This window comes from Botrytis fragariae (assembly GCF_013461495.1).
Source record: "Botrytis fragariae strain BVB16 chromosome Unknown tig00000186, whole genome shotgun sequence".
Lineage (NCBI taxonomy): Eukaryota > Fungi > Ascomycota > Leotiomycetes > Helotiales > Sclerotiniaceae > Botrytis > Botrytis fragariae.
In genome coordinates, this window is record NW_023501000.1 from 523,660 (window position 1) to 543,356 (window position 19,697).

The following is a 19,697-nucleotide window of genomic DNA, read 5'->3' on the forward strand; positions in this document are numbered from 1 at the left end:
TCCATTTCTCTTTTTTTTTCAAATGCAGAAGGTTCCATACATTGATTCCCAACAGACATGTCCCCAGCTTGCGCACAAGCAGGAAGGAACCCCATGAGTTGATTCGCCATTTTCTTCAAGCGGTTCAACTGAAGGGAGTTTGTTCGTCATATTGCTGCTGAGAAACTAGTGTATTTCTCTCCAAGTGAAAATACTTTTACTGACAAGCATTTACATACTTCTCTGGTCCTGATCATTCTGCGCAGGCAGTTCAGTGTGTATGGTATCCCTTCTATGAAGAAAGAACCAAGTGGCAATGGCAATAGCGACCAGGCTCAATGACTCGCCATAAATTACCTAGCACTTTCTATGATAGCATCGCTGCATGTTTGTTCATGACACTCTTTCAAGTCAACTCTTGGATATGATAGTCAATCAATCGTTCTACACTGAAAGTTCAGGTAGTTTGGTTTTGCTACTACTTTCTACTTTCCACCCAGCTGTATTTTGGAGTTCATTAATGGCTTTGTCTAATATTCAAAGAGGTCTACTTCACTTCACAAATAGTCTTCCTCTAGCTTCCACTACGGTTCTACCTTCCCTACCTTTTCACGTCTTGATGTTCTTTCTTCCACTAAACATCTTTCCATTCAAGTAGCTTCAAATGATCAAGTCGAATCAGGAGAACTTAAACACATCCAAACATGGAACATGTAAACGGTGAGATATTCGTCGTTACAGGTGGAGGACAAGGTCATCTCCACCCATGCATCGAGCTTTGCACACGGCTCACCGCACGCAACTTTAACACTACGCTTGTTATACCCGATCGGGGCATCGAAACTCCTTTCGAACCTCCCTGGTCGGTTCCCGCATCACTCCCCCAATCATTCATCCAAAACCCCCTAACTTCTTTTCTCTACATCACTCCATCATCAGCCTTACCCCTTGTGGTTGATCAATTCCGCCTGGAAGCAATCAGTCAGCTCATGTTCCGCATCACCGACCACATAACCTCAGACTCGACACCTCCTATTATATGCGCAATCGTCGACATTCAAATGGAATGGACTAAAGAAATTTTTGCCAAATGTAATATTCCGATCGTAACCTTCATTTCCTTCGGCGCATGTGCCGCATCTATGATGTCTCATGTGATGAAATTGAAAGCAGCGACTGAAAAGTTTGAGCCCGGAGACCCAAAGAAGACCATCAAGGGATTGCCAGTAGAGATATTAATCACACCAGAAGATTACAAGCGTTTCGACCGGGAAGTGTTCGCAGGTCTGACGCCACCTGAAGACCCTGAATTCGATCCCACCCCCTTTTCTGAACCCCCCGAACCAGGAAATTTACCGCGATGGTTCATGGCAGTCAACGGCACGATTGGAATAATGTACCATACGTGGGAAGAATTGGAAAGGCCATTTCTCGACTACATAACGACTGAGTTGAAAATCTACATGCCTGATTGGAACGTGCCTATTTGGGACGTAGGACCACTTCTACCTGAAACATACTGGGAATCCGCGAATGACAATTCGCTCATCAGAGGGAGACAGTCTCAACGCTTATCGAATCATTCAGAAGAGGAGATATTGACTTGGCTAGATTCTAAAGCACAGGATGAGGTACTTTACATAGCGTTCGGAAGCGACGTCGGTCCTGAAATGGTCGAGTATTCTCACATTGCAAACGCGTTGGAATATTCCTGCATATCTTTTATTTGGGTGATACCCCCGCTCGCTGGTATAACCAAAGAGTCACGAGAACCTGGGGGATTTTACCCAGAGGACCTAGCTCTCAAGGTAGGTAAACGCGGTTTAGTGATTTATGGATGGGCCCCACAACTTCTCATCCTGTCTCATGTTTCCACGGGAGGTTTTCTCTCGCATTGCGGATGGAATTCTACGGTTGAGGCGATAGGACGGGGTGTTCCGTTTCTGACTTGGCCAATTAGGGGAGATCAGTTTTATAATTCGAAATTGGTGGTTGATTATTTGAGGATTGGATATAAAATTGTGGAGAATATGGAAGATGGGGTGGTGGAAGAGAATATTAAGATAGGGATTGAGAAGGTGATGGGAGATGTGGAGATGAGAGCGAGAGCGAGGGAGTGGATGGGGAAATTTAGAAATGGGTTTCCGGTTTCTTCGGATTGGAGTTTGAATGCGTTTATGAGGTTTGTGATGGAGATGAGGGTGTAGTGAAAGTGTCAGGGCTGTGCTGGATTTGTTTGTTTTGTTTGTTTCTCTTTTTCTCGTATAGTGTACTTCTAGTGGATGTTCTGTAACTTCTTGCGAAAGTGGGCTTGGATATGGGTTGGGAGGATAAGAGAGCTGCTCGATCTTCCGTGAAAATTGAAAAAATGAAAAGCTTTGATAAGTCGTTGGTCACTAAAACGTACTCTCAACCTGCATCTGTATAGTCACCAGCATCTCAAATAACCAAGCGATATTTCAATCTAGTACACAACCTTGGATCAGCTTTATCTATCAATGGGACGGCTTACCATGTGTTATAATGATTGTCTCTAGGCCATATAGAAGCATCTAGAACGTGGAAGTGTCTAGATCCGTTGAGGTGTTACGATCACAAACTAGAGCAAGTCTATAGAGCTCAGATAAATTGGAATAAAGAATAAGAAAGCTAAAGAAGACAGAGATCCTTAAGGGATCTTTTTATCTCTTATACATTAAAGGAGCGTTTAGTTTAAGCTATTCTTGAACCAAGGTAAGTGTGATGAGTAACCGCATAGACATGTGATTTCCGTCACAGAGGCGATGTAGACTTCAAACAGAAATCCAACTGATAATAATGACAAATGTAAAATTCTTGCAACTACCTATGCAACTGCTCACACTGTTATAACATTGCTGAGAATTGCTGAGAGTCTAAAAGCTAAGACTTTGAAACCTACATGTTGTGATGTTGAGGTGCAAGTGCATACGCTAGCACGGCTACATGATGCCTATCCCGACAGTAACAAAATTTGATGAATGTCTTAAGATCTTGGCCATATAGATCTTCGTACTTATGATTAGTCAAATTAGTCCTGCTTAGTATTGATCTGACTGATTCTCCCTGACTCAGTGTTCCTATGTAGATATAAATGAATTGACCTCATTCAATGACTTTTGTAGTATACAATCAAGCGAATGCGAAAGAGACTAGCTCTTACAGCAGCCCTTATATAAGGACTGCCGCTTCCTGTACATAACTAGCTCTTTAGACAGAATACAAAATTGACAATTAGGACCTACCATCGTAGGTGCTACGTCAACTGTACCCCTCTCATACCAGCAGTTCCCTTTGCTGGGGCAGACTGAGTCTAACAGAACACTCATTTCAGCCTCAAGCACTAACATTGGAAGTCTTTAACAATGAGATCTGAACTTCAGCGAAAATTTTAGTAAAGGACCACATCTTCCACGTTCCAGCCAGTTTGAAGAAAGTCAAATCTCAAGTTATCGGACATAAAGTAATGTGGAAACCAATTTGCACCATTCATGCATTTGTTCGAGGACACGAATAGGAACACGCCCACTCGCCGAAACCCAGGCTCGTATTTTAATTCTGATAACAATACGAGCCCCATACCGACATTGGTCAAAAGGAAAAGCCGCAGAGATGGCCTGAGTTCCTCCCATGAGGTATCGTCCAGCAAGGGGTTCCAACCCAGGTAATGATAAATCCTACCTCCCGGAACAGAAACTTCCCACTCCGCAGAGCGGGGTATATATCCGAGTCTATCATAGCGCTTAGTGCTCTCAGTTGGAGGATAAGCGAAGGGGCGGACCCTTCCCCGGAGCGTGATAGACGAGCCTGGTCTCGTTCTAACTCGGACGTTTGACTTCGCAGCAACCAGATTGTTTGATACGAACTCGAAGTCCGCCTCTGTTCCATTCAGTTCGGTCCCAATGGGCAGCATGATAAGCCGGCCTTGATTCCTTGACGCCCAGCTCCATGACGGCGCGCAGTATTTTTCAGGGTCATGTAGACCCTTGATCATGTTGCGGAAGGAAGCTTTGATCTCTGGCACAATAGTCCATTGCAAACTGCCATGAAACCTTTCATCCTGCCAGTGTCCTGCAAGATACTCCGGGGGCGGCCTCGCGTAGTCAATACTCTTTCGAATGCAAGGGCGAGACCGGATACAGAGGCTAGTTTGTCGCTGGGAAAAGTGGACTTCCTGCTGCTGAGATCATTCATCCACTCCTCTCAATCACCAAGCAAGGTATCTGTAATCTGAAATCTCGATGCCCTGAGGATATAGCTCTCGAACACTTCACTCACAGTTCCATCCTCAGAATAGATGCAACCGTGGCATTTCAGATGTACCATCTTTTCACCAACTATAAGAAGCCTCTGGGCCATGATCTGCTCTTGCCAAACCCAGCCTCGGCTTGTCCAGATAGAATTGGACAGGTCGGTTTCAGAGGGTGTTTCGTACGACATTTTAAATAGATGAATACAGTATGGCCCGACGACCTCCTTCGAAAGCGAGGACTGAAAGCACAAGTAAGCAACGAAGCGTAACCACGAGGACTCAGAGTAAACTTCGACTAACCAGGTTCTGCCATGACTGGAAACTTATCCGGTACTTTTTGACCATAAGTGTTTTCCATTTCGGGGTGGCTGTAAGTTATAGCCAACGCACTTAGTCGGAAATGTGGTCCCTTATCCGTTCTCCGCGTCTCTGGAGGCGAGTACCATTGATATCTCCCCTCGATTTTTAGAGGCGGAGAGGGTTCTTTCCACCAGAGGTAGTCACCGTAGCGATCTAGCAGCGATCTTTTCAGCGCAAGACAGAACTTGCATGCAAAGGAATCGGAGAGTTCCGGCAGATTAGGCAGCGTCACTGTTCGCTCATAAACAAGTCCCCCCTCCAAATGCTGACAGAATCCTTAATCTCACCACTCCAGTCCTCACTGGACCTGAGTGAGTCTGCATGTGGGAAGTATAGCACCGATACGCCATCTTCGTTCTTCAGGGCACCACCGGAATTGGCCTCATCCAAGGTCAGCTGTGCGGAACATATCGCGCAAAGGGGAGCTTCAGTCGCTGTATTAGAATCCCTGTTGCGTGAGAGCAGCGGCGGGTTCATTGTCTTATCTTATAAGATGCTAAAGAGCTGAGATGGGAGGCGAGGACGGCTCGGGGAGCCTTAAAATATACCACTGAGATGCTATCGGAACCTCTGTAACTATGTGTATGTGTGTAGTGATATTAATGCAGCGAATAATTCAAGTAGTTGATTATACCTTTGCCGATCATGACGGTATTCGCATATTATCAGCTGCCCAAATGTGAGTAAATCTTTACCCTTGACACTTGATGTGCTACGTACGATTCCCAGCACTTTTGAACCGATTCAATGTCGTGGTGTGGGGACTGCTTATTTGCTTGTTAGGCTAATCAGATCTGTGTAGGGTTTGAATTGAGCTCGGAAGGTAGAGATAGGAAATAAACCATTTTACGATGGAGATTTCAAGGAATCTATGGTATCTTTTTGGGACAAATAGTGATAAAATTTAACCTTTTAGTGCAGATTGCTAGTTTCAAGGGCAGATAATATATAACATAGTTTATTACCAGATTGCTATTATCACCGAATCGCTATTTGTTTTTATACACAAAAAATATATATATCAATATATAAAGAAAGTGCACAGTTGTATATAGACATTTTTTGTGTATAAAAACTAATAGCGATTCAATGACCTTGGCGACCTGGTGATAAACCATGTTATATCGAGTGGTACAAAGCCTAATTGTTACATAAGGATCGCGACTTAATAATCGGCTCTCTGGTGGCTCGTCACACTTCAATAGAGCTAGTGTTTTGAAAATTACAGCATTTGAGCAATTGAGTGGGTTTAGTACTTAACAGGATTGAAAGTAGCATGAATTGAATATCATACTACTATATGTATTATCCCCAAGTGGTCGTTATGTTTTTATTCCCTTATCAGTTCGTCAATTCTTTTACTGTTTGTCTCGAAGGTTGTGAGACGTTGGGGGAAAAGGTTGCTTTTATACCAGAATGTGGCATAGATATTGACTTTCTTATTTTGATTGTCAATATCATAGCATCGAGGAACTACCATGGTGATATCACCGCCGAACCCTCATCCACAATAGCCCATCTCCTATAACCCATCCCTCAAAACCAATTTTTAACCAACTTCACCAACTCCTCCGGACATTCCTCCGGAACATAATGTCCCCCATCCACCGCCACCCCCTCTACCTTCCCCCCACAAACCTCTTTCCAAAGCCCTACCACATCCCCAAACTCACTTCCACACGCACCCTTCTCACCCCAAACCACAAAAACATCACATTGAACCTTCTTCCCCTCTTTCCTATCTCTCCTCTGCTCTTCAAGATCGATTGACGCCCCAGCCCTATAATCCTCACACATACCATGTACACCCTCTTCATCTCTCAGCAATCCGTCATACACCTCTCTAGTTTCCGCATCCATAACAAATCCTTTACCCACTCCACCTTTCCCCATAAATTTCTCGGAGAAAAGGTTGGGGTTCCCGAGAATTGCTTGTTCGGGGAAGGGAGAAGGTTGCGAGAGGAAGGGCCAGTGCCAGTATTTTTGATACCAGGTGTGTTTTCCTAATTCGTACATGGTTAGAGTGGGGAGAATATCTAGAAGCATAAGCTTTGTCACGGCTTCTGGGTGATTGATGGCGAGTTGATGAGCGACGCGAGCGCCGCGGTCATGGGCTAGGATTGAGAATTGGGGATAGCCGAGATGCTTCATTACGCTTAGAAGATCGGAACCCTAGAGGATGTTAGTGAGTTTTTTTAGAGTGTGTGAATTGTGTAGTTTAGAAAGAATTTCTGGAATCGCTAATTGATTTGACCATCCTTCACCCCTTTCACATCTTATTATTTCTGGAATCGTGATCAACTAACTCAACAATTCTGGTAATCTACCACCCATTTTGAATTCCACAAAAGAACATACAGACACAAACACCCGTAACACACCATGAAAACATAAACAAAACACAAACACATACCATAGTACTCTTACTATATTCCTTGTGTTCTTCACTACCTTTCGGCTTAGAACTCTGCCCATACCCCCTCAAATCCGCCAACACAAGTGAAAAATGATCAACCAAATGCGGCGTAACTAAATGCCATATATGATGTGTTTGTGGGAAACCATGAACGAGAAGAAGAGGAGGACCATTTTTGGGTCCTGTGAGGGTGTGGATTGAGATATCGGAGCTCGTGGAGATGGATTGGGAGGTGAAGTTTGGGTAGAAGGTGGCGGGTGTCATGATTGGGTGGTGGTGTGGTAGAAGTTGGAATGAAGGAATTGAAAGGAATTCTATGTTGGATGTTAAGACTCTAATGTATATAGCAATGAGAATGGGAATGATAATAAGAATTAGAATATGAATTAGAACGAGAGTGGGACTAGAACAGTATTTGGAAAAAGCGATTGGTATGGTGATACCGAATTGCGAGGTGATTTGTAAAATATAAGGTTAGATTATGACGAATGCGGGGTAGTCATGGTGGGGGTAGAAAGGTTAGACGTCCGGATAGTGTATGAATTCCCTAAACGGCAGATCGCGATAGGTTGTTGATTAGTACCTAGGTATGTACATCTATCGGATTGTATTTTCTATATACGAGCATGCAGATAATACTAAAACTCCCAGTCAAAGCTAAATCCGTCCTAGAACTTTAGATTCGTGCATCCCTCACGAATATGCTTCGAAGAAAACCATTGTTCTCTTGTATGTTCATAAATTGTACACATTGATGTTTATCTAGGTACGATACTTGTAATGATATTCCCACCGACTGCCCTCATATCAATTCACATCAGAAATCCTCATCCATATTCATTAATCGTCAAACTCCAAAACTATGCTCAATCGCTCGAGATAGGTATCCGCTTATCAAGCTTTTCACACGCGCCTCCTTTCCCCAACTTGCTAACCCTTTCGTCCTATGTAGATAATACCACCCTCTCATCTTAAAAGTCATCCCACCATACCCAGCCAGACATTATATCGTAACATTTATTGCATAACCTTCCGCCGTGCCAATTGGATATCGCTCCCTTATCAAGATAGGAAGCATATCGTAATTTCCGCTTCAAATTCCAAATGGACTCTCATAAAATTCCAATCTGTCCGCTTTCACCTCAAATCACCAATCCCATAACTCCAGCCGCAGCAGCCGCATATGGCAGGCAATTCATCATAGTTGGTCTTGGAATCATTGCGCCCACTCCATTAGTCCCAATGACGAAGGTAGCAGTTGCGGCTCCCGTACCGAATTGCGCACATCCAGCGCTTTCAACAGCGTCACAAGCGACACTACTCAAACTCTGACAGACGCTTGCTGCACTAGCTGCTGGCAGCCATCCCCCACTGATGGTGCTTGCAGCCACAGTAACACCGCCATTTGCAGCCGAGATTGTGATTCCCGCGCCCATTCCTCCCTCGAGATCAACAGTACATAGCGCATAATTCTTGGCACAAGAATCCGTCGCGCTAGCACATGCTGCAGAGTTGACATAGCTAGTAGGTAAGATAGGGAATGGAAAATAAGCGTTTGGGACGAATGTTCCCGTTGCAGTCGCAGAAACTGATGCTGGACTCGTTGCAGTTGCGACTGCGATAGTACCAGTACATGATGCGCCAACTGCACAACAAGCTATATTATGAGAAGCATCTGTTGAACATACTGCGGCTGCAGGACAACAAGCACCGCCATATGAATCTCTCAAAGTAGAACAGGAGTTGTAATTGCTGGGGCAGTTTCCATCGCGTTTGCGGAGTTCGGGTTTAGGTTTTGAGGAAGCTGGTGAAGTATCTGGGAAAATAGTTTCATTTGATATTATGGATGGTTCTGAGGAAATATCAAGGTCGAGAGAAAGTGGTGCATAGAAAGGTTCCGGCGGTGAAAGCAATGATGGGATTTGGAGAGCTGTGGTTGAGGTGAGGAGGGAAAAAGCGAGGAATGAAGAATGATAACGCATTTTGGATCGTTAACGTATGGAGATAGAGGTCTAGATTAACTTAAATGATTAGTATGAATATTAGGAATGTGTAAAGAGAAGAAGAAGATCAAAATCGTCCGAGGAATGGAAAAAGAAATTTACCTGTTATATTATTCCAAGGTTCGTTGCCCAACCACCTATTTTATTGAAATCCCCGCCAAATGTAGCCAAAATTAACCTTATATTGCGCGATAGATATCTGGATACTCAGTTCTTGGAATAGTGATTCAATGGAAAGTATGTTCATACAACTGAAGATTTCATTGACTTCAAGAGTTAAATATACGTATCAAACGATGATGAAATCACAATATCTTCTCACCGAGTGCGCCAGCTGTTGCATTCAGGTACCAAATACATAATTATTTGCAGATATGGACCGTTTCCACGGGGATAGTATTCGGTGAGGCTAGGATTAGAGGTGTTTAACCTTAATTCGAGTGGCTGGGTGGGTTGGAGAACTTCACCGCCTTGGGCAAAATTCGATTTCATTCAAGTTTACAGTCAGTCGGGTATCAAGGGTCCAATTTTATACTTAGCCACAATAACTTTTATTACATCAGATAAGAGTTGAGGCCATTACTCACTATATACTTGAGCAAGATTAATCCCAGCCACCTTATTTCCTACACCTTATTTTAAAAATTCTTTTATTATTTGAATCTTTTATATTTTTCAAAATGATTTCGATAATATAATCAATATTAATAACAAAAATAAAACTTATAAATTTTAGCAAAATTAGTATACCCCCTAGCGCTCTAGAGTTATTCTGCTAGGATTCAGTAGTAGAGAATATATTTAGTTTCTTATGTCTTATTTTTTTTGTATTAATATTATAAATCCTAATTATTCTTTTCCTTTATAGAATTATAAACTATAGATTTACTATAGGCTAAGCTAGTAATCCTTAGATTTAAGGTTTATTATTAATAGAATTTTATTACTTTTATTATTTCTAATAAATAAAATTAATAGGATAATAAAGAATAAAGATCTATATAAAGGAATAATTCTTATTATAATATAGAGCTTTGTATTCAAAAATAATTATTAGTTTTATTACTATAATTACAAGAATTACAACCAGTTATAATTATATTGAATTTCTACTTGAAGTCTAATCTAAATTACTTTGAGAGATCTCTAGCCACTTCCATGTGACTCTAGAGGCAGCTCCCGTAACATTAAATTAATCAATTTAAAGCATAATTGAAAAGCAATCTAGAATTTTTAGAAAGAAACATTAGTAGATTATTACAAATAATAAAAGTATCTATACTCTATAAGCCCGTTTTTAGTATATTTAGAATATCTTTAAAGAGATTATATATTAGATATTAGATATTAGATATTAGATATTAGATATTAGATATTAGATATTAGATATTAGATATTAGATATTAGATATTAGATATTAGATATTAGATATTAGATATTAGATATTAGATATTAGATATTAGATATTAGATATTAGATATTAGAAACAAATGAATAAATGAATAATATATCTCAAACAATCGCTTTTCATATAGCAATCTGTATACAATAGATCCATCATGAAGTTATTCTGATATAAGCTTAGCCTCTTAGTATACCATGATACAAGTTTATATGCCTTGTTACAAGCCTCAGCAAGCTGCTGCTTGTTCACATTCTTGCGAGTGGACTTCGTAGGAGTGCTTTGTTTTTTGCACTGCGAAGAAGTCGATCCGATATTGCGACTAAGTTTGAAAAGAATGCGTTGAAAGAAGAAGAGAGAGAAGTGGGTTCGAAGAGCTGTTTCTATATTTCGTTTGTTTTGTACAATCGACGCGTGACGACGCCTAAAGAATGCTTTGTTGTACAAAAAAGCAAACTTGTAGAGCAAAACTTTCCTTGTTTACGCCCGACTGTATGATACTAAAGCCTTTTTATTGATTAGAGAGTATAACCCCTGGGAAAGAATCAAGGGCGACCCTTTAAAAGGGACGGTTGTGTTACTACCGGTCTTCGTACGAGGCTCGACGGAACGCGTGCGTATATCTCACGTGCTATGGTCACGTGCACAATGCTTATATAAAGAGCACTTCAGGCTACGAACGTCTTCGCTCTGTGGTTATAGATTCTAAGGATATCTTGGAACCCCAATTTGTAGTTCTCCTGAGCAGAGCACCACATATCCCTTTGCCCAGGTTCATAGTCGTTTCCTCATTTGCTATGTAATCGGCTTCCTCATTCCCTTCGGTGCCAGTATACTTTATGGCTCATTTGATCTAGATACGAAGGACTGTTATAGGAGGATTCAATTCTACCCTAAGATCTAAAGCTAAGAAAGGAAGAAAGAATAGAAACAGAAATGTAAGAGCTCTGAACTATATACACTAATAATGGTCACGTGGCACTCTGGTGACGAATCGCCACAATTATACGTCCTAGCAGCAGAACCTTTTTCTTCGGTATGCACTGCACAATCTGACTTAATCAGTCGAATTTGGCCAATTGTGCTTTCAATTCATGAAGTTAGTCTACTTCATGCCATCTTCACCCTCAGCCCTTCGTTTTCTGATTTCATTAGAAGATGGTTTATTGTACATTCTTCTTGCAGATGCTAAATCCGCTTCTTCCCCATTCTGACCGGTTTGCATAATAGAAGAGTTTGTTTTTGAGGTTGCAAGAGATTGCGCAATTGCAAGCTTCCCATCAGGAGCACCAAAGCGGCTGCTATAACGATCTTTAGACATCTCTCGGAGAGTGTCAGCCGGCATTGAGCCAACCATTTGCATAGACCTGCCCTTTGCTTTCACTACTCCGACATGAAAGAGATCTGCAATGGCCGTCACAACCACTTGATCACAATCACCATCTGCAACAACCTCCCCAATGACGTGTATTTTTTGGGCTGATACTTGATTGGTAGCCTCTTTGCATACCTCTAAACATTGCTTTGAAAATTCGATTTCTTCCTTTAGCTGTAAAGTGTCTTTTTTATGGTCGTTGTCACGATTGAATGTCACAGAGTTAAGATGCTCTTGTAAACGACAAATTGTCTCAGCCAGCTTATCGCGATTTTCGGTGAGTGTTTTTTGTGTTAAAAGCTGTGCTTCGAACTGACGTAAGATATCTCCGGCATTCTTTCCTGGTGCTTCCCTCTGCAGTGTAGGCTGCTCATCCTGTAAGGACTGGATGTAAGATGTTGCGCGTTCACAAATCCGAAGACACTGTACTGTTACAGCTTTCTCGTCTTGAAGATCGATGCTTGGATCTTCTAGTAGAGTTGGATGGCAAGAATTCAGAACCGCCATTTTCTCATCAATTCGCTGAAGACGTATCTCAAGGTTGTAGGCTGTATCCTTGACCATCTCACCATACTCCTCAAATACCTGCTGAGTAAGTCTAGATGTATGCCTTAAAGATTAGTTAGTAAGATACCAACAACAAGTGCAATTATATAGCAAAGCTTACATATTGACGGTCCCCAAGCCAATCGTAATTGTTGATTTGTAGTCTGCTAGAGTATCAATAAACTCATTGATGTCCCCTCTCATAAACTCCATCTTTGCCCAATCTTTTAACCCTAATTTTGACTTGGTATCGAATTTCTTCATAGCGGCTTCGAATTCACGGGATACCTGAGCGCACCGACTTACAGGGCCTTTCAAAAGTGCCAAGATTGGAGCATCATCGGTAGCCGCATTTTTCAGCGATTCTAGAATGCTGATAAGATCATTGAGGCCCCCTTGAAGTCTAGCCAACGTTTTGTCACGACCCTTGTATCGTCCCACAGTCTCATTGAGCGTCTTTATCGTTGTAATCGTGGCTGCTATTACAGTCAACACTGAGGTGCTGATACTCAAAGGGTCCATATTCAAGAGGAACAGATTCACATAGTTATATGAAATCACTTGGGGAAGTTCTTGATTTTAAATGCTTAAAGATGGGGAAAACGCGCTGTGCTTACTGTAGACGCTTTGAGGGTTGGTTGATCGAAGGCACCAATAGCACGAACTCCTTAAGCGCCATAATTCGATAATCACTAGGACCCTTGTTGAAACTAGCCGAATCGCAAGGTTGAGTCTTCAAAAGATCTAAATATAAGATGTTAACAGATGCTATGCAGGCTACAGCAAACGGAAATTTTCATTATTAGTATTTGTTTTGATCTTTCTTATTTTTATTAGATTGGTTCGATATTGAAGTAGGGGAACCAAAAATTTCCGGTCTGACTGTATGAAATACGACAGTAAAAACACATCAAAATTGAGGGAGTTTTTAAGATATTCAGCTTTTAATAAATAATGATTATTTTGATTTCAGAATTTGTTGTAAAGGTTTGATTGTTATAATAAATTTTTTACGAAGAGTAACATTAAAGCATGTGATGAGCATCATGTGATTGAACATTGAAGCTTTTGAAGCTTAGGATCCAAGGAGCCAGGAGCCTGGAGATATAGGATCCCGTAGAGCAAGAAGATCTATATAGGGAACAGGATTTCATTATTATATAGAGCTTTGTGCTTAAGACGATTGTTAGTTTTATTACTCCCCCCCTAAAAACTAACGGTATCCCTAAAGATAATTTGTAATCAAATATAAGTTATAGTTATATTGAATTTGTAATTGAAAGACATAAGAAAAAACATAATAAATTAATTGTTAATTAATATGAAGTATAGTATATATAACGTAGTTTATTAGTATATAGTCTATCTTATTTTATATATAAAATTTATACATATAACTATATACTTCCTTTATTTATTAATATAATTTTTAAAAATTTAATATACAATATTCTATTATATAAATAACATAAAAATCTAATTTCCTTTCTAAAATTGAAATTAATATCAAAGTTATTTAGAAAACGGGGTTTTTATAATACAAAGCATAATAGTTTCTATAATAATAATAAGATAAATTAATTATTAATACTAGAGAATAATAAACTATTATACAAAAGAATAAATCTATAAAAGACTTTTATAAGCTTAGAAAGGAATAGGAAGGAATTAAGAATAAAACGAGATTTAATTTATTAGATGAAGTAAATAATTAATTAATTTAGGTCTAAGATTAGATTAATATTATCGGGACAGTGATCATGTGACCGCACTAGCGCTTGCGCTAGTGCCTCGGCACTATAGTATATACGTTTCGTAGCCCTAGCTCTTAAAACCTCAAGTAATATTATAATAGTATAAATCATAGTACTACATTAACTTCACTATCCCCATGGTGATATCAATAATTATATTACTTTCTTTTAAAAAACGATTTACTCTTAAGTTTATTCTTTTATCTTTTTCTTTATTTTTTATTTCTAGAAATTTAGATTCTTTTTACTATTTGATAAGAGAATAGTATGAAAGAAGGACGAAGTTCTCATTTATACTACAGAGAGGCTATATATATATCTATGTACGCAGGTGTGCTAGTCTTAGCGTACAACTATTATTATTATTTTCCTTATCTTTCTTATTATCTTTCTTTTTCTTACTACTTTCTTTATTATTGAAGATATTAATCGAAATGTTATATATTTATTATAAAGGGCTTATTATGATTATATGAATTATTGTGACGAATATCACGTGATATGGCGATGACTCATCACAACCTTAGTTCAAGGCTAGCTTGAACTAAGGCGATTGTTAATTATATAAGAGATAAAGAGATCCCTTAAGGATCTCTTTCCTTTTCAGCTTTCTTATTCTAATTATTTGACCTCTATGATATACTTTAGTATGTGATCGTGACAATTGTTACATTTCCATGAATTAGGTTTTAAGGAGAAGATCCGACCTCAAATGACGATTAAGTACTTAGATTGCTTGAAGGAATTCTTCAAAAAGAAAACTTAAGAAAATCTTGGAATAAGCGTCATCTTAGTTGGTTAGTAATAGAAGTTAAGCTTCTCGATGAAAGAATGAGGGATGAAAAAGGAAGAAGAAGATTAAGTTTAAATACCAATCTACCTCGAAGATGAAAAATAAAGGAAAGTAAAGCTACTAACGCTATGAGATCATCTTTTGGCAAATACTGTTCAAAAAGCTAGAGAACATACTCGAAGATAAACTCGTAATTTATATCAACCACTACATAGTGGAACATTGAGGAAGGTGAGGCTTTCTTGCGCATCTTTTTAAGTTGGGAGTAAACGCGGTAGAAGAAGGGGAATGAAGTGGAGTCTCTCGCCCTCGCAGCGCCGCAGAAATCAAGGTTGACGATAGGATTGGGAGTTGCTCAGACGACACCCTTATGTACCAGCATTCGAAAGGCTTTCTTCTTCTCCCGCCTTCTATTATATAGATGAAGTCAGGATGGTCCACAATGCTGAATAAAAAGCAACTTCGTGATGATATAGGTAAGTTGTTCGGTAGTTGACTTGCACTTCGTCAGTCAATAAGAGGTTTCATATGTTAGGCCCAACCGATAGCATAGTTATATTGACCATATCTGTTCTCCAGATCAATTGAATGGCATCGATGTGCGCTACTTTGAAGAACCAGACTCCTGTGAAAGCCACGTACTTAAAAATGGTCAAGGAAGCACTCAAAATGAATGCATGATCAAAGGTCCTTTCCACTATATCTTCACATGTCTTTATGAGCTGTATTATTGATCGTTGTCATTCACCAAATCTCTTTCAATATTATCAGTGAATTGCGAACTCCACTACCTGAGCACCTTCAGGTATCTTCCTTTCACATCTCCATCCCAACAGGCTTTCGTATAAAACCCCACTCCAACCGTTTCCCATCCATTACATAAAGGTCAGAGTGGATAGTCTCAGAAGCGCAGGAAGAAGATCCGTCGAAGAGAACGAAAACAAAATGATGCTCGACACGTCGGACGTTGGTTCTGAAGCACCGGAATTGGAAGAAGCGGAACAGGAAGAACTGTACGAATCAGCAGAGCCTCCCCGCAAAAAGAACCGTGGTATTGATGATAGTATCGTAAGCACTTTTCCATTCCAATACTTCCATCACAACTTATTGACCCTTTTTTCCTTTAGATTCACGCGCATGGTGAGCTCCTCAAAGCTTATCTGAGCATACCATCACGAATTGCCAAGAGAAATTCCGAAATCAGTACTTGCAGAGAACTACTTGAAGGATACAGAGCCGAGAACAAAATACGACAAAATGAAGCAGATATCGAAAAGCAAATGCGACGTTTCGGAAACGATAAAGAGGAATTCGTGGAAGGTTATATTGAACCTCTCATAAAGTTACTTCGGGAACAACCGATGATCAAGTGTATCCCTGAGAATAAGGAGATCATGGAGTTGTATGAGAGACGTCATGAGCTGGAGGAATTGATAGAGAGGTATGAGGAAGATCCTGATCTCCTGGAGCATGGACAGGCGTTTTTGAACTATTTCCACGAGAGAGTATGGCAGGAACATTTTGTTAGAGTCCAGGAGAATGTTGCTTGGTGTGAGGAGGATATCGAGGAAAGTGAGAAGCTGCAAGTGGATTTGAGGACTATGTTGGTGAACTCTGGGATTATTTTGAGGGGGAGAGGTCTACCGATGAGACGGATAGATGATAGTGGGAATCCTGTTGAAGATTAGCTGTAGAGGGGTCTTATTACATGTGGCTCTTTTATGTCTCTAAACTCGAGATATTAACATGTTACGCTTCTTTGATAATATTGATATTTTGAAATGAAAACTGATGCTTGCTCTTTTTCAGCGGTCTTTATAACCATTAGCATGTGAGGAAATCTAGGGAAAACATCCTGTAACTTACTTTCTCGTTGATACTGATGTGTCCCCAGATTATCCTAAGCTATACAACCTAAAGAAATAGTACCAACACTAGCAACGCTCTAGTTCTAGACTACAATATCTAAAAATGCCAACACACAAAAATCACTAGAAACAGATTTTCCCCTTCTCTTCAGTCTTCAAGCAAATGTGTTTAGGAATTCAGATTTCCAAAAACAAGAACCCTCAGAAGTTTGGTTACTGACGTATGTGTTCAGCATACCAGTAGCTCAAGGGCAGATAATAATAACGACTCTCTTCATTTTGATAGATCCTGGCCTCGTTCTTGCTTATTTTAGTTGATGTGATATGAGTAAGTCGGATAATTGTTCCAATTTCCAGTTCTCTCTGCTCTCCCCTGTTGGGAAGAGGATATGCACACAGTGTAAAAGAGAGAGGTCTCGGTTAAAGTTGCAATTCCAAAATCGGAAATTTTGTTGCATATCTGAAATTCTTTTCTCGAGTTCCGATCACCGTCGATCAGGTCCAAATATCAGTTCTAGTCTGAAGATAATCACTAACGTTGCTATTTGCCAGACGACCCCGTCGGTATTAATTTGAATCTCAACGTTGCCGTTCTTGTCGACCTTGATTATGCTTTCAAACCCAGTCCGCGTCTAAACATTAACGTTCGGGTGAGATGTACAATCAAGTTCCTAATTACAACTAATTTACTAAACTTTACTTTCCCTCCTGGTAGGACAAAGCTATGATGGACCTATCCATCAGTCCTGAAACCGAACTTTGCTGTTGGCCTCAACCCGAATATTGCATTCCCATTTATCCATCTGTATCTGAACGTTGCCGTTGTCGAAACAATTTCCCATACTTCAGGCATACAACAAACCTTCCAAAATTACCAAACCGGATTCCATTGGACGAAGTAGTGAATAACCCATATCTCCTCAAGTTTTGTTGCACATCTCAAGAACATACATATGCTAGCTCCTTGCTAGCTCTTAATTAGTTCATCGCTAGCCCCAAAATAAATGCTAGCTTTTCACTCACGCGAAAACCAATACGCATTAGATGTGCAGCAAAACTTTTTAATTCCACAACGTATTCACTAATGGATACTTTCGTCTCAGGTAAGAGCGATTACAATGGATCAGAATTTCAGCACAGAGGTTTTGTTGCACATCTCAAAAAATATATATGCTAGCTTATTGCTAGTCCATTAGGAGTTTCATTGCTAGCTCTAACTTAATTGCTAGCTTTTCACTCACACGCAAACCAATACGCGTCAGATATGCAACAAAACTTTTATGTTTGCAGTGTATTCACTCATAGCTATTCTCGTCTCAAATAGCATGCTTTTTAATAGATCAGAATTCCAGCATGAAGATTTTGTTGCACATCTGAGTTTTGATAAAGGTGAAATATCCGTTGTGATGGGTTCATCGGGATCAATGGAAGTTGTGAAGCTCCAATAGCCATCTCCATCAAGCAGATTCAATCAGACTCCATCCTGAACGTTGTCCCTGGCCTTGAGGATCCAACAGCGACCTTGCCATTGAATCAAGTGTAGTCACCCACTAGCGTGCTTTCCCAAAGTTGATTTCTGACGCTTATGATCTATTGGCTCCTGCTAAACTGCAAGTTTGCGCTCGCTCTTCTATTGGTCTCAGAAACTTGATTACGTCAATTTCAAGATTGATCAGATGTGCAACAAAACGCGATGGGGGTCTAGATTGAGGTCTAGATTTTACTCGATTCACTGCTAGTGTTGAGTGTACCTATGTACCATGGTTATAGATGTGCAATAAATCCCCATGGTATACTAACTATGTTCACTATTTAACTAATGTATACTCTCATCTCAAGCGGATTACAAGTTGATAGGCTAGATTTTGGAAATTCAAACGTTTTGTTGCACATCTAAAGATTGAGAACCCGCCATGGAATCCAGTCAATAGAATTAAGGGATATAGATCTAGGGAATGCATCGTTAGACAGTTCTCACTCCTACGTGATGGTTATTGCATAATCTAAGGCCAAATACCATATCCAATATCGATGGGCATCAATATACGAACTCTACCTTCTTTGACTATATATCAACAAAGATCACTAAATTAACCACAAGCAAACACCCGAAGTTGATAATCGCTATTACCGGGTATTACTGATTGATACATACCCAAATAAACAAGATATACAATAATTCTCTTAAGAAGCTATACTCTCCAAACCTCAAGATAATTTTATTACATATTGACCTTTCGCATCTGATACTACTGATTCTTCTGACATACACAACCCGGCCTCCTATCCACCAAGACTAACTACCAAACGGCTTCCTATTGACTCATTCTACCGATGCAACTCTAGTCAACAATCTCACTACCATCGATCACTACAGACAGAAATTAAGATCCTATCAACTATCGAAGCCAAACCCTCACTGACAACGCTCGCGACAATTTCAATTAAAATATTGAGCTTAGTTATCACTTTCAACATCACATACGATACCATACAATAGTCTACCAAGCTTTCCATACTCACATCCCATAAATCCATATCCACATCCACATCCCATTCACATCTACATCCCATTCACATCTACATCCCATTCACATCTACATCCCATTCACATCTACATCCCATTCACATCTACATCCCATTCACATCTACATCCCATTCACATCTACATCCCATTCACATCTACATCCCATTCACATCTACATCCCAAACAAAACATACCCTCATCTCAAATCTCCGCATCCTCCGCATCCTCAAGAATCCATTAAATACACATCTGACCTCCAACACAACCAAGCCTAGTAGATATCAACACTGGAGTTTCCTCACCACACCAGTACTACCCCTACCAGCTGGAGCTGATATTCACCCAGCTAGCTAACTCCCATCTATCTACATCTGAGCTGGTTCGGGACCCAATCTATTCAGATA

The 19,697-nt window shown here is 40.2% G+C and overlaps 6 protein-coding genes across 6 annotated transcripts; 2 read left to right on the plus strand and 4 right to left on the minus strand.

The window, feature by feature from the left end:
• Window positions 1-683: 683 nt before the first annotated feature.
• Bfra_010182 (putative cis-zeatin o-glucosyltransferase protein) lies at window positions 684-2,186 on the plus strand (the record flags this gene model as incomplete). The annotated part of the gene is made up of 1 exon (XM_037340515.1): window positions 684-2,186. The coding sequence occupies one exon, from the start codon at window positions 684-686 to the stop codon at window positions 2,184-2,186; it is 1,503 nt and encodes a 500-aa protein (XP_037188983.1).
• A 1,202-nt stretch (window positions 2,187-3,388) lies between these two features.
• Window positions 3,389-5,086, minus strand: Bfra_010183 (uncharacterized protein; the record flags this gene model as incomplete). Its single annotated transcript, XM_037340516.1, has 3 exons — window positions 3,389-4,068; window positions 4,550-4,840; window positions 4,897-5,086. The coding sequence occupies 3 exons, from the start codon at window positions 5,084-5,086 to the stop codon at window positions 3,389-3,391; spliced, it is 1,161 nt and encodes a 386-aa protein (XP_037188984.1).
• Window positions 5,087-6,145: 1,059 nt separating this feature from the next.
• Window positions 6,146-7,339, minus strand: Bfra_010184 (putative haloacetate dehalogenase protein; the record flags this gene model as incomplete). Its single annotated transcript, XM_037340517.1, has 2 exons — window positions 7,023-7,339; window positions 6,146-6,781 (listed from the first exon to the last, which is right to left on the minus strand). Exons 1-2 carry the CDS (start codon window positions 7,287-7,289, stop codon window positions 6,146-6,148), a joined length of 903 nt encoding a protein of 300 aa, XP_037188985.1. The 5' UTR covers window positions 7,290-7,339.
• An 828-nt stretch (window positions 7,340-8,167) lies between these two features.
• Window positions 8,168-9,007, minus strand: Bfra_010185 (putative gpi-anchored protein; the record flags this gene model as incomplete). Its single annotated transcript, XM_037340518.1, has 1 exon — window positions 8,168-9,007. One exon carries the CDS (start codon window positions 9,005-9,007, stop codon window positions 8,168-8,170), a length of 840 nt encoding a protein of 279 aa, XP_037188986.1.
• A 2,528-nt stretch (window positions 9,008-11,535) lies between these two features.
• On the minus strand, window positions 11,536-12,873 carry Bfra_010186 (uncharacterized protein; the record flags this gene model as incomplete). Its single annotated transcript, XM_037340519.1, has 2 exons — window positions 11,536-12,415; window positions 12,473-12,873. The coding sequence occupies 2 exons, from the start codon at window positions 12,871-12,873 to the stop codon at window positions 11,536-11,538; spliced, it is 1,281 nt and encodes a 426-aa protein (XP_037188987.1).
• Window positions 12,874-15,843: 2,970 nt separating this feature from the next.
• On the plus strand, window positions 15,844-16,586 carry Bfra_010187 (uncharacterized protein; the record flags this gene model as incomplete). The annotated part of the gene is made up of 2 exons (XM_037340520.1): window positions 15,844-15,966; window positions 16,026-16,586. 2 exons carry the CDS (start codon window positions 15,844-15,846, stop codon window positions 16,584-16,586), a joined length of 684 nt encoding a protein of 227 aa, XP_037188988.1.
• Between the last annotated feature and the right edge of the window lie 3,111 nt (window positions 16,587-19,697).